Genomic DNA, 15,358 nt, shown 5'->3' on the forward strand with positions numbered 1-15,358 from the left:
GTTTTACCACAGTTTGTATCACACTGCACCAACTGTGTTTCACAGCTTGCTCTGTCATCAGCAGCTCTGCGTGTGTCCGACAGGGCGATGACGTGTTCATCTGCACAGAGCAGAAGACAACCTGTATTTAAGAGCATATTCCTATGATAACGATCACTTAAAAGTACTCAGCTGTTATGAAAAAGACAGTTATTAGGGAAAGCTAAATGGCAGTAGCTCAAATAGTAATTGTAAAATGTTTTAGAAATAATGCTATAGGCTTTGAAAATATACAAAATAAGATCCTGTGGACTAAGGGCTAATGTTATATTTCCTTGGCAATAGTAAAATAAATCTATTTCTAGAATTGAAATGTATGTATGTATGTCCTCAGGTGTTGCATAATACTATAATCTACAGTTCATACTTTTAATGATTTGATTTCTTTTTTTAATTTATTCCGAACTTTATTTAACTTTCCAGTCCTGAACTAACATATTGCAATGTTGTGTTAAATGATATGTTGAGTTAGCAAATATTAACAGCTTCTCATATAAAAGTTATTGTTTCACATTACTTTTTTTAAAGATGACTTGAATGGATTTTTATGGGCATTATTCACTGTTATGGGGAGGTTTTATAGAACAAACAATAAGTTGATTAAAGAAGAAAAAGTGTTAGATCACTTAATCATGAAAATAATCATTGTTAGTTTCCACCCTCTAGTCGTGCACAGCTCAACCATTTATGGAAATTAGATTACGTCATGGCTTTCACTTTGGCTCATATTGAACCTTACATATTCATTAAACCTTAACAATTGTTATCGTTATGAAATAGAGTATGATTTGTTTGGAGTCACATCATGTCAAGAAAGATAAGAGCAGATGTATCTGGGCAGGAGTTTTTGATGGATTTATCCAAAGGAGACTGTAGAACTAATTTGAGTGTGCTGAGTTTACAGATACCTGCCATCAGTAAGCTGTCAGTAATGCTCAGAGGCACATCTCATGGCTGACATGCTGCCTGTGTTCCTCCAGCTGACACACACACATTGAACACACACATACACACTCCATCCTGGTGAGAGCTGCTGTGTCAGCCCAACAAGAGAAGTGTTGTGGGAGTATTTCAATCTGGTGTTTCTCACTGAAAATATATTGAGACAAGCATTGGCTCACAATCCTGGCCTGATTTGATAGGGGCCGATTGATGTTGATGCCACTGACTGCACACATTTGGCTCTCAGGACACATGAATAGATTAAAGGAGAAAGGCAATGATATGGCCACTCGATTGTTGTGTGTTTTTGCAAAAAGTTAGTGCAAAGTGATGTGTGTCCATCTTGATTTTTTTGGAAAGACTTGTTTTCATAGTCATGTTTCTGTTGTGCTGGGAGACGGTCGGCTAGGAGACAACTAACAACGCTTCTGATTACTCCGAAACAACGCTCCCGGCAGCCTTCTTTCATTTTCCTTTCGCCCTCCTACTGAGCCGCTTGATTGAGTTCACAGCTGCGGACGCCAATGGCGCCCAAGGAGAGGATGGAGTAATAAAACATGGGAGATATGGGAACATATCATATGGGTGTAGTTAAAGACCAAGTGTGGTGCATGAGGATAAAAGGGGCAAGTGATCGGAGAGAGGAGAGGATTACATAAAAAGACAGGAAGGGAGAAGATTGAGAGACAGACAGTATCCGAGAAGATTGAAGGACAGTAAGGGGGAAGTTAGAAATAATTTGCCCATTAACTCGATAGCAAACAAAATGGGTGCAGAGCAGTTGGAGTCACGCCTGATGCTCAGAGAGAGGTGTCAGTGAATAACTTAAACCCTCAAACCCTTTTAGCTCACTCTAAATTTGACTCATCCTAATATGGAATTAGTGACATCATTTGTGATGGATATCAACAAAAATTATCTCAAGCAACACTCATTTGTGATGCTAGAGCTGAAACAAGGCATCAAACTAATAACTCATTATTTAACCTGCTTTATCATTAAACATAAATATATTGAAATACATTTGTTCTGTTTGTGTCTTTTGCAGGAGAGGTTCGAGGCGTTGTTTAGGATCTACGATGAACAGACGACTTTCCAGATGTTTAAAAGCTTTCGAAGAGTGCGGATTAACTTCAGCACCCCCGAGGCCGCTGCCCGCGCTCGCATCGAGCTGCACGAGTCCGAGTTCAACGGCCAGAAGCTCAAACTTTACTTTGCCCAAGTGAGTGCCAGTTAATTGGTCTGGGAAAGGGCAGGAAGGGGGCCTGGGACATGGACCGTCTTAGGATAGGCACTGCTCGTTTATATGGGGAGTTATGCTTCAGTGCATCATTCACTGCAACACACACACACACACACACACACACACACACACACACACACACACACACACACACACACACACACACACACACACACACACACACACACACACACACACACACACACACACACACACACACACACACACACACACACACACACAGACAAAGAACTCAGGGAAGGAGGGTGACTCTCGCTCTCAAGTCAGTTCACTTCCTCTCTTTTTTTATTTTCTTCTCTGAACCACAATTGAATGCTTCGTCAACCTACCACGCCCCCTGTCAAACCTCATCAGTCACATGACTGAACACATAAAGACATACATCCTTGATTTTTCATCTCTGTGCACTATGTCTGTGCCTTTAGGGAGAGAGAGAAGGATAAATACATTCAAGTGTGTTTCTAGTGCAAACTCATAATAAGAATAGCATATATATATATATTCTGTTCTATGATGAAATTGTTTTACATATCGGCTCATAGCTACAAAAAATAAGATTCCAGATGGCATACATTGTTTAATCTATAGGTGAATCAATGTCAGCATGTTTGGTTAAAAGTCAACTAAATTGAATGATTAGCAAGTCTAGAAATGCTATTGAAATGTAGCCACCAAGGCTATGTTAAAAAAACACCATTTAGCCTAAATGCATAGCTGTTATTTGGCCTTAAATAATCAAATTGTGGATAACTGGGTAAACATGGTCAAATTGTTGGCAGTTTTTACACAGTCAATCACCAGTCATGACCCCCTCTGCACCTCTAAGTACTTTGATGTAAGAGGATTAAGGATTTTACCCCACAGTTGCCACATGTTGGTATCGTAATGATGGCAATTGGGTGCTATCAAAACGCCAAATCCCCTCTCCTGGGAAGGATCCTGCAAATTGAGACCAAGTGACTGGAGCTGTGACTGCAAACTAATGGGTTTTTCCTGCTCATAAGTTTCAGGATTATCTGAAGAAAATACTGGATCTTTGACAACTATACCAATTTCAGCTTTGCATTACTATATTATAAATATTAGAATTATTATTTATATTTCTCCTCTGTTGCCTCAGGCAGTGTGGCATACATTTAGGTTGCTGCTGTGTCCACTATCTAAAGTTCAAAGGCTTTATTGTCATATGTACGGCTACAGTGTAGTTAAACAATGAAAATCTATCTATAAGACATAAAACAATACAAGAACATTACAAATAGTGCATGAAATGCTGTACAGTGAAATAAAATAATGCTTATTGTAATACTAGATAAATATGTGAAGTGCAAACAGATGAATGGTATGAAGTTGTGAAGGCACAGAGATAGGTATGGTTTTTATTTTATTTGTATTTACTTGCACTATTTTATCTGTTTTTATTGTGTTGCACTGTTGTTGGAGCATGTGACCTAAGATTTTCATTGTCATAACTACACTGTAGCTATGTACAAATTACAATAAAAGCCTTGAACCTTGAACCTTGAAATGTATACACATAACCAAGAACATGAAATATTCTTCACAGAGAAATTGAACAGCTTTGACCCACTTTCAATCCCCCTGACCTCCTCTTAAGAGCACTACAGCCTTTATCAATGTCCCTCTCCTCTCCCATAGGTCCAGAGTGGGGGTGAGGACATCGACAAGTCGTACCTGGCCCCTCCCCAGCCCACCAAACAGTTTCTGATCTCGCCGCCTGCCTCGCCTCCTGTGGGCTGGAGCCAGAGCGAGGACGCTACGCCCGGCATCAACTACGACCTGCTGTGTGCAGTCGCCAAGCTCGGACCTGGTCAGTCAATCTGTATGCACCACGCTCACACTCAGATTAATCGAAACTCACCGACATGCACATAAACACGCGGAGGAAATTGTGTTTAATGAAGGTATAATTCGTATTTTTGAGTCATCCAGATACAAACAGGAAATCATTTCACGCTCCTCAGCAGGGTGTTAAAGAAAGGTTATTAGTCTAGGAAGCAATTTGACAAAGGGCTTGTGGCGGACGTTGTTGAATCATCACTGTTTTATTCTTGACTTCTCTCTCAGGCGTTTCAGTAATGTCTGTGAAGCAGCGTTAAGTATAATTTACCTGATCACAGATGCATTTGTATTTAAAACTGCCATTACGTTTCAGATAATGTCATTATGAATAGAGAGTGGCCTTTTAAAATTGATGGGAAAAGGCTGTCAACATAGAATTTCTCCAGTGCTACTGTGCACGTGACAACATAAACATAAATAAATCAACTAAAGCCCATAAATGAAATCCACAGTGCTCGCCGCCATCTGTCAATGTCAAGGGTGCTTAACCCTCCCGCCTGCATTGTGACATCTCTAAGGAGATATGCATCCGTCCTTATATCTGTGTGTGTCTGTCTGTGTTTGATTATGGATTTGCATGGTCTTTAATTTCCAGGCTTTCCAAAGCCAACAGTGTAGATCTGCGCAAACACAAGCTAAATTTGTTATGATGTCTAACAACTAGCTCAGAACATGGCCTGCACGCTGTCAGAGTTAGGGTAAGATTGGAAGCTCCGTCAGGCTCTTTACTTAATTTGCGGACGTTTACACTCACATTGGGTAACCCTCCTTCTGGAAATTGTCTAAAAAAAAAACACACAGTTTAAAAATAGGAACAATGATGTGCTGTAAACCCAGCTTACAGAGTTTAAAACGTACATGTACCCTTATCGTAAATAGTACTACCTTACAATACAAGATAAATTAAGTTCTTCACTCCTTTCAGCATGCTGTTATGTACAGTGGCATATTTTAAAACTTTTTTTTTAGGTTCTAGTTTTAAAAGTAGATAGGGATCGGAGGGATGAAACCCTCTTTAATGGTCACACATGCAGAGCACACAGCAAACACAGTGAAATTTGACCTCTGCATTCAACCCATCCTAGTACCAGGAGTCTAGTACTAGGAGCAGTGGGCAGCTATTGTACAGCGCTCGGGGAGCAATGGGGTTGTCCGGTGCCTTGCTCAAGGGCACCATGGCAGGGCCCAATAGGTCCCTGCCGTGTAGCAGTAGCTCCAAGTAGCAGTCCACACTCCATATTTAGGTCTGTTCAGGGACTTGAACCGGCGACCCTACGGCTCACAGTCCAAGCCCCTACTGACTGAGCCACTGCCGAAGTAGTCAGCTAGAGACAGTACTATATACCAACCGACAGAATTTACTTTAGCTAAATTAGCCATCTGTAGCTAATAGATGACCTGAAAGTGGCTAGGTAAACAAACCCCAGTTTCAGAAATTACTAAGAGTTCTATGTGATAAATCTAAAATAATTATAACTCTGAATTGTGTATTTTTAAGTGTGGCAAATTCCCTTGAAAATGATCAATTCAAAAATCGTAAAATTCAGACAAATACTTCACAACAAACTGATGTAATGATATTACTGTAGCTCAGATTCACTGCACCACCAATATATATGTTTGCAGTTCCCATACTTTTACAGTTTTATCCAGTATAGCTCAGCACAGTAACATTCGCTCTCCCAGCAGTCTCGCTCCTAATCAGCTTCTACGCTCAGAAATAATAACTCCTCTGTCTGCCTCGCGGACTAGATTTTAGATTGCAGCAACCTTTCTAAAATGTCACCTAACACAGGGAAATGTGTGGCACATCCACAATGTCTCCATGTTTGTGTCAGTGGGTATGCTCATGCCGGTGAAGTGGAAAACCTAGCTTTTTACTTTTACATCCTTTTCCCAAAAATATTTGATTTAATTTTCAACCCAACAGTATTTTATATTGTATATGTTTCGGCATATATCAGGGAGAAACTAACTTCCACTCCCAACTAACCTTACTGGTAATAAAACATACAATAACTTGTACACACACTGTCTAAAGAAGATGGTGGTTACAGTGAGTATGAGAATAAATATGGCATAAGGAAGAGGAGAAAATACGTTTGAAAATGCAGGTTCAAGCAAACATCAACTTTTTTTTTCAACTTAGAAATGTCATTTTGGTGGAGTCTATGTATGAAAGTCTGTATGTTTTAATATATATCCCTTGAATGTATTTAGCTCTTAACAGAGTTAGTGCGATTTATCTTCTGGTTGTTTTCTATTTCAGGCTGAGGTTTGCACATCTGTTTTTATTCAGTGTGTATTATTGGGATGTCTGGTCTTGAAGCAGCAATTTCCCTTTCTCCAAGACAATTTTATCCCAGGGAAGCCAATAAGCTAACCATAATAATATTAATAATAGCAATAATATCAGCTTAATAAAATGTTTCATAATATTGGGGTTATGTATAAGAGGTCAGTTACAAACACAGCATACTCATACCCCTTGAGAGCCCTGAAGATATGTCTCCAAATCTCTTTACATTTTTTACCAAATCCACCGCAGCATAGCACAGTTTTATTTATTTATTTAGGCACAACATTATTTCCTCCAATCATTGTGAGAATGGGTGGGGCAGCTTCCTTCCAACTCAGCATAACTGCACGACGAGCTGGGAAACATCGCTTCTAGTCAGTATTTATTTGAACACTATTATCTTTTCCATCATCAACAAAAGCATGATTAAACTTCCCCCACACACACACACACACACACACACACACACACACACACACACACACACACACACACACACACACACACACACACACACACACACACACACACACACACACACACACACACACACACACACACACACACACACACACACACACACACACCACACACACACCACACACACACACACACACACACACACACACACACACACACACACACACACACACACACAGTCCAGCTCAGAGGATCACTTTGGACACTTTCTGCTGTTACCATAGCAACATGAGGAATCAGGAAATGGCTTTGTTCCACGCCTCACATCCTGGCATCTGAGATCAGATTAGCGTTGGGCAGCAGCACGGCACGCTGCCTCCCCCTGTCAGGTCCCCGCGGTAACAGCAGGACTCTATTCACGCTCCGTCCTTCTGTTTGGCACCACATTGAAAACGCCAGTAGACCAATTTCCTCCTGTCTGCCAGCTGTCTGATCTCATCTCCATGGCAACTGTGATACAATCTAGCAAGTGGCTTTGAAACAATGTGCCGACCTGATCCCGAATGCTTCGATGCACTGGAAAGACAAACTGTAGAAACAACCTCAGTGTGTTATAAATAGTAACAATAAAAATAATTATGAAACTCACAAGCATGGTATTTCAACCAGAGCTGCTTAAGCGTTGATCTCCCTATCAATAATTATGAAATAAATAATTTGATTAAAACAATAAAGATAAGATAAGATGTACTTTATTGATCCCAAATTGGGAAATGTTGAAATAAATACTAATTTACAAGTCAAAGTCCTGCTTAGACTTAGAGTTAGACTAAGTAACGGATCATTCTTTAGTATCATAACAGTAGTATTAGGAAGATACATTATTATTCAATCCAAAACTGTCGACATTTTGAAAGTGAGAGGTCTGATTAGTTCTCTTATTTATTTATCTATTTTGAATTTGGCTTTGTTAATATTATGATTCTGTTTTTTCACATGCTCTATTTTATTCAAATTTATCGTACTCTGTTTCATTGCACTATTTTCATTTACGTTTTTTCTAGAATTCATAGATTAAGGTCCACCTATTCGACCCCAGTGGAGGGCCAGCAATGTTTGTTTTAGAAGGTGTTCTTTTTAGTTTGTTGAACTCCAAATCCATAAAACCAAATCTTAAATGACACAACAAAAACCCTGAACCTGCCAGACAGAAGAAAGAAAAGAGAAAGAGTGAAGGACTTACTTATACCAGAATATAAATAAAAGCAAGAAGAAATAAAAAAAGATATCATGAAAATTGAAGACAATAAGTACAGTTCTTCACAAATGTCATTATCACAAATGAATTGAATGTATCATTTTATTTGACCCCCTTCTTCTACTCTTCCTCTCTTCCAGGTGAAAAGTACGAGCTCCACGCCGGGACAGAGTCCACCCCCAGCGTGGTGGTCCACGTGTGCGAGAGCGAGACGGAGGAGGACGAGGCGGCGCGGCCAAAGCAGCAGATTGTCCAGACCAGACGTCCAGATGAACCCCCCAAAGTCTTCAACTAGAGAGGCCTCCCCCCGACACCGGGCGGCCCCCGACCGCCCTTTAAACCCGCAACACACCTGCCCTCTCTCTCTCGTCTCTGCACTCACAGAGAACGTCGATGCCCCTCATTTCAGTTCAACTACAAGTTAAAAACAAACCAACAAACATTGCTCGAAGACGGTGTTTGTGGGGAGCGTGGCGATGGAATGAGGCGGCTTGAAGGGGATGGATGAGAATCACACACACACTCATCACATTCTGCGGACAGCGTGGGGAGCGGCGGGCACTTTTGCCTCCACCCCACAAACCCCCCCTCGTTTTCAGCTAGAGGGGCGGGCATACCTGTCCCAACGCAGGCACCTGTCACTTATCACACACTCTCAGCTCTCATTGCTAGTCCTGCTCGGTAGCTTGCTAGTTAGTTAGCTTGTTAGCTTTTACCTATCCCTTCGTCTCACAGTCGTGTGTCTACAATAGTCTTTGGTTAAACAAAGACATTTTTTTCCTTTCTTTTTTACGATAAATTGTGTTTCAGATTAACAAATATACTACTATTTTTTTCTTCTTTTTCATTTTCATATCTGCTGGTTTGTCGCTTCAACTTGCATCAAGATTGAGTGTGTGATGTTCCCGCTCTTGTCTGCATGTATATACTGTATTACAAAAAATACGTACAGAAACACAAATACTAACGAGATATATCAAGAAAAAGGAACCTATTTAACATCACACACAGCACGAAGCGACATATGTGACTAACAAAGTTGTGGTGGCTGTTTGACTTTCTTTCTTTTTGTTGCTCGTTTTTTGCTTATTGTCTTTTTTATTTGGAGAGGTGTTGTTTTTTGCTGAACTACTAGATGTGTATTCTTACTATGTATTTGATACCCCAACACTTTTTGCATGCTTAGTTAATTCCGTAGATGAGGAGCTGAGGTGTTTTTTTATTGTTGTTTGTGATGACAGGAAAACAGTGTGAAGCTTTTGACGCAAGTGCATATCCCCGCGCAGAGTTTAAAAGTGACGTCTTAGGGGGGAAAAAAAGCCGAATGGTGATTGACACTTTTGGCAAATGTGCATTTGTCGCTTTTGTTGGGATTTGATGGATCAGAGACAGTTCATCCCCCTCATTTTTCTTCAAGAGGTTTGGGATGTGGATTTTCTTTTCTGATTCTGTTTGTTGTAGCTCACATCTTTAATGTCATGCTGTTTGATCAAACCCAATTTCTATGTGTCAGGTTTTCTTCTGAAACCTACGACTGCTTGTTTTGCACTGAGTATCTCTAGATATCTCCAAGCAGTTGCGAGGCTTTTGACCGTCTCTCGCACCAGAATACTGCGCTGTTTCCCGCTGTAAATAGCTGAACAGTAGGTCTGTGGAATATTCCTTTAATAATTTTTTGTTTCAAAGCATTTTGCTGAAAAAAAGGGAAAATTACAGTAGGTAGCCTGATGAAATATCAACCAAAGCATTCACTCACCCCATAAACATTTCTTACACTCAAATCTTTTGTTCAAGTAAGTAACCACCCTTTTTATCCATCATGTTTTATTTCATAAATATCTAGTTCAGTGGACAGTCTCCACACCAACATTTTTCCCTTTTTTAAATTAATTCTCCCCATAATCCCGTATAATTTTAATGATACAATATGGAATACAATATTTCAGAGCTTATGAAACAGCATGAACAAATGTTCCCGACAGGGCTTTTGAGTGTCAGCGGTGAGTCTAAACCTTCTTTGTCATTTGGCAGCATGAAATCTAAAAATACTTTTTTGCTACGTAACAATAGCAGTAAGCAAAATGAAAAACCCATCTGCATGTGAGCACTTTATTGTCACTGTTTTGTTTGTTTCCTTCACATAAAGTAGTCCTTCTCTAGACAAAGTAGGAAGCACATTGCATTTCTTCTCTGTTTCGTTTCTTTATTTGTTTTTTTTATCTCAAGCTGAACACCTGGTTAGCCTTTTCACCAGCATATTGCAGTGAGAGAAACACTCCACTTCCTTTTGCTAGTGTGAACCTTGGAGAATTTCAAGCCTTCTTTTGGATCTTTGGAAGTGAACTACTGAAAAGTTGTAGACATGCAGGACAGTTAAAGGTTTTAAATGAGACAGGATAACACCGCAGAGCAAAATCAATGTCTTTGTTTTTGGTGTTTGTCTGCAAGGAACATTCATTTTATCTGCTGAGAAAGTTCAACAGTTGTTTAAAATGTTGGCAGAGTGCAGTTTTAAAGGCACTACAGTAAAGCTGTCACAGTTATGTAAGCAGACAGAAGATTGGTGGAACTACTGAGGTGCATTATGGTAAAGAGGAAGCAGCGGAGCAGGAGGAAGACACTCATGAAGATTTTTTTACTCTCGTGGTCATGGTGTTTAAAACCGGGTGCATTTTGGTCACAGTTGAAATGAAATTGTATATTAATGTAAATATGCCAAGTGTTTTTTTGTTGCTGAGGCCAGTCCCAGTGTGCAGTTTGTTACGGCTTCTCTTGGCAATGTTGTAATGTAAAAAATAAATACAAAAATGTGTAATAATAAGTCCTGAAGATGCGCGATCAAATGTCCAATTTGACCAACTGTCATTGTGTTGTGTTCAACATGGACTCTGTTTGAATGTTTCTTTAATTTCTGGGGAACGTCTACTAAAAAGGTCAATAATACCGTTTGTCACTGTTGTACTGTTTCTGTTGAAATATGAATATTGTGTCTCGTATTGTAGAAATCCAGAAAACAAAGTAGCAAAACAAGCAATAATTTACAGTTCTATAATACCGGTATGTGTATTTTCATGTTCTGTACTTATTTCTCAGAGATGGTCTCTGTCTCTGTATCTCAGTATCCGCTTCTATTTGTGTAGTATAATAGCCATTTGTTTCACATAGAGAAATACATAAAGACTTATTCTTAAAAGCCATGTTTAGAGTTGTTCATTTTAGGTTTAGTTTTTACTTTAGGGGCCACACAGAATCTCAAACAAAATGTTCAATGTAGGCTATAAAACATAGTACGGATTTCTTACACATCATCTTCACATTGCATATTTATCTGATAAAAACACTCTTTTAGCACTATTGCTTGTTTGTGCATTTCAAATTGTCATTACATTCAAATTACAGAGCGACAGTAAGCATCCTTTTTTGGAGAGGTAAATCATTTAATTACTGAATGTTATTTTCCAGTATTAAATATGTTCTTACAAAACAATGCTTTTAAATGTCCTGTTTTTTATAAAATAAGCAAAAATATCTCACTTCCTTCTACCATATCATTTGATTTATTAAACGATATTGCAACTTGGAAAAGAAGATTAAAATTGCAAATATTTTAAGTGACATATTATTTTTTAACAATATTTATCTAGATAAATTAAATAGTGTTAAGAGATTAAAATATCACTTTAATAGCTGGAGGGTTTTTGTGTTGTTAAAAGATCTAGCAGGAAAACAGGTGCCTGGCTCTGTGACCCAAAAGTGATGATAAAAACATGTTAGACACCAAGTGGGGCTATGGATTGCCAAATCATGCAAATATAAACTTTTATAATTACCTTATACCCGTCCATCATCGCTCAGGAACATGCAATATTGTTCTCTCGTTATCATCCACTCATCACTTGTTTTTTCTCAATTGTTTTGCTTTTCTATTCAAGAGATTACACAATTCATGAATCAAACTGAGTCCCATTGGTATTGGCTTGACTTCCATACAAGGTTATGAAATAAAATACACTTCATTACAGCTGTGACATGCATTTAAATCCTACTTTATGCTAGAATGGTACAAAAGTGGTCCTGTCACTTGCACCTTGCACCTCATATTTCCCCAAAGACATTACAACAGTTAATGTGTATGGTCAGGGCCTTGTTTCAATGGTAAAGACACTGACAGCAAGGTTGAGTTAATGATTTTTCCAGTAAGCAATACTGGACATGAAATGTATTACATGAAAGGTAAGATATAGCAATACAGCCATGACCTAAAGTTCAACAGCCTATTGAATTTCACAGCTGCCGTTTCCTCGTGTCAGCCATGAAGACAGATGACTGGCTGCTCATGACAATAGATGTCTCTCATCCATTTCTCACTGACAAACTACTTCATTATTACATGAAGGGAAAAAAAGCAACAAAGCTAAAACAATGGCACAGTCTCAGCCTAAAGCATGTTTTGCAAAAACAGGTTGAACAAAATATATATGTTTCTACATCTTTTGTTACAGACCCAGTTTAAAAAATGTGTTTCCTGACATGGCCACTATGTAACATTAAGAAGTAGGTATGTAGAAGATCCATTGTCTTACATTATACCTGTGTTACTGCTGACTAACAGTTCAAAGGTCAAATTTAACAGACTGTCTGTGTTTTAGGAAGAGCTGATCAACAGCTGTGGGATAAAGGATATCTCTGCTGCCCTCTACGCTCCTTTCACAGCACAAAAAGGACCCTCATGATGCTAGGGGTGGGAAACTTTTCTTCACAATAACCCTTACTGTTGAACGTGAAGATGCATGTGCACTAGGAGGAACGGATCATGTGGCCCGGTGGGTATTAACGGGACCAGTGCCTCCAGATTCCTTTGAAGGTACCTTCCCTGATTAGTCAGCATTCGTCTCAGTGGCTCAATTCAGGAATCTTAAGTGAGGCATTAGTCATCATAAGTTGACACCTATGGTTGGCACATGAGTTTTTAGTAACATGGTTCCTTAAGCACACATAGTGGAATAAACAGGTTTTGTGTAATGGGTTTATCCTGACTGAATTTAAACATTTACTTCAGCTTTTAAATCAAAGTCCCCTAATGCAATCAAATGTTGATAAGTACAGTTAGTGTAAACACTTGAATCTCCCTCAGGAAGAGATTGCCTGCCCTGTTAAACTGCTGCCTTAAATTGTTAGGAAAAATACAGAAAAATATGACATATTGGTGAATGTTTAGCCGGGCTATAGCTTGGCTCAGAGATAGCATCGTCTGTCTGTTGGTCAATCTACAACTTTGGGCCATATGAAATACCTCAACGATTAAATGCATGGTCATTAATAACATTTGGTAAGTAATAGATATCCGTTGTCATAAGAGAATACATTCTAACAAGGTAAGTCATCCCTTAAAGGTAGGGTAGGTAAGAATGGAGAAACCAGCTCGAGTGCGCTAGAATTTGAAAGTACACATCCGAAAAAGATCTGCCCCTTCCTTCAGACTTCCTTACAGAGACCCTCCTCCAACACACACGAACGCGCACATGACCAATGAGGGCACGAGATAAGTTTGTGCACGAGATGGAATGCTGACAGGCAGATAGGCCATCCAATTATCAGATAATTGGACTTGCTTTTTACAGCGCCACGGCTTCCACAGATGAAATATTTGTATATATTTATTGTCAAAGCATTTAATTTATTCATTGCTATCGGGATGTTAAGAGCATTCCATGGAATATAACAAAAAGTGTTTCTGAAGTGAATTACCTACCCTACCTTTAAGGTTGTTTTTGTCCATTTCTATTTGTCCAATACGATAGTTTAGGATTTAGCACATGTTAGCATGCTAACACGCTAGGCTAAACCTGCTTAGCATATACATGCTAGCAGCATGGACGTAGTTAGCATGTTAACTTTAGCAAATGGGCTTTGATAACAATTGTATTGAAGCTCTAAGACTAAGTAAGTCACATTTTATTCATCAGTTCATAAGCTATTCACAATAATTGAGCATTTTATAGTAACTCAGATACAAACTTTATACCTCATATTGTATTGTACATTATGTTATTGTTCCTTTGCTTTAAACCGTAACCCTAGATTTTCATTATAAAATGAACAAATACAAAATTAAATTCCATTTGCAAATTGTAAATGGCATTAAAAAAACGATAAATAAATCACGTTTTGTGAGCTTTAGATATGTAGCCTGATCCTCAATGTGCAGGCTGATTTAAACGCATGTTTCCCACATGGTGTCTACACTTTTGACTGAAACCAAGACAATGCATGGGGATGCTATTTTCAAAGATGTACTCTTCTCTGTGAAACTGGAGCTTTCAGACTTTTGTAATGTCCCTTCACCACAGAAGCTCAACTAAGGACACAGGGACACGTTGTATGAAAGTATTCAGGCCATCAGGTGAAGCAGAACAATAGTGTCTTCCAAATGAAGTTTCATTACACTTCCTCACAAAGGCCCAACACTGACTTGCTTTATAGTCGGAGGCACCACCTAGCCCTTGGAGGTAACACGAGGCGAGATCCTGACGACTTATTGGCACCGTTTTGGGAAAGACTACGACGAGGGATGTGTTACAGGAGCTTGTGTGCTACATTTAGCATGAAACAGATAGTTACAGGAAGATTATGCCAATAAAAACATATTTCCTGTTCAGTATAAAACTTCCTAACAAATGTTGCCAAGTGCTTCAATGGAACTCATTGTCCTGACCTATGAGAACAAGAAGAGGCAACACTGTTGCATATCTTTTCTTCTGTACAAACACACCCAGTACCCTTTGGACAAGTAGTGTACTGTAATTCAGTTAATTTTCAACTACATACATGAAGCATGTTCGTGCAAGGATGAATGGATTTGTGATAACTTTGAAGTCACATACTTTGTCTTCACACTCGCAAAAACGTGCACACACATTCAGTCTTAATACCCAAATAAGGGATAATGATTAGATTGAAAGACACACTCACATACCTGAATACAATTTTCAGTATATGCATGCACACAATATAAGAAAATGCACTCAATATATAAGAATATAAAAAAAATTCTTTCTAACAATGCTTTTATATGAGATGTTATTTTGGGTTATTTTCATCTTTCTTGACAAATCTCACAGCGCCTCACCCTCTGCAGTTCCTGTGTGATGCAGCCAGTCTGATTTTGAGAGGCAGTAGTCATGGTGAGAGCCGAGCAGAGCGCACAATTTTGAAGAGGAGCCAATGCTTTTGATCAGTGGCCGGCACGCCTAAGGGCCAGGCGGAAGGACCT

General features: G+C 39.1%; 1 protein-coding gene across 2 annotated transcripts in view; it reads left to right on the top strand.

Annotated features, from left to right (window-relative positions):
- rcan3 (regulator of calcineurin 3) overlaps window positions 1-11,572 on the top strand; it is a 45,666-nt gene extending 34,094 nt beyond the window's left edge. For both annotated transcript variants that reach the window (XM_034133483.1, XM_034133568.1), the window contains 3 exons: window positions 2,030-2,203; window positions 3,905-4,076; window positions 8,226-11,572. In XM_034133483.1, the coding sequence (XP_033989374.1) occupies window positions 2,030-2,203; window positions 3,905-4,076; window positions 8,226-8,380 (501 nt within the window). In that variant the 3' untranslated portion in view covers window positions 8,381-11,572. The remainder of the gene's footprint in view (window positions 1-2,029; window positions 2,204-3,904; window positions 4,077-8,225) is intronic.
- Window positions 11,573-15,358: the final 3,786 nt, after the last annotated feature.

The sequence above is a fragment of the Trematomus bernacchii genome, unplaced genomic scaffold, assembly GCF_902827165.1.
Source record: "Trematomus bernacchii unplaced genomic scaffold, fTreBer1.1, whole genome shotgun sequence".
NCBI lineage: Eukaryota > Metazoa > Chordata > Actinopteri > Perciformes > Nototheniidae > Trematomus > Trematomus bernacchii.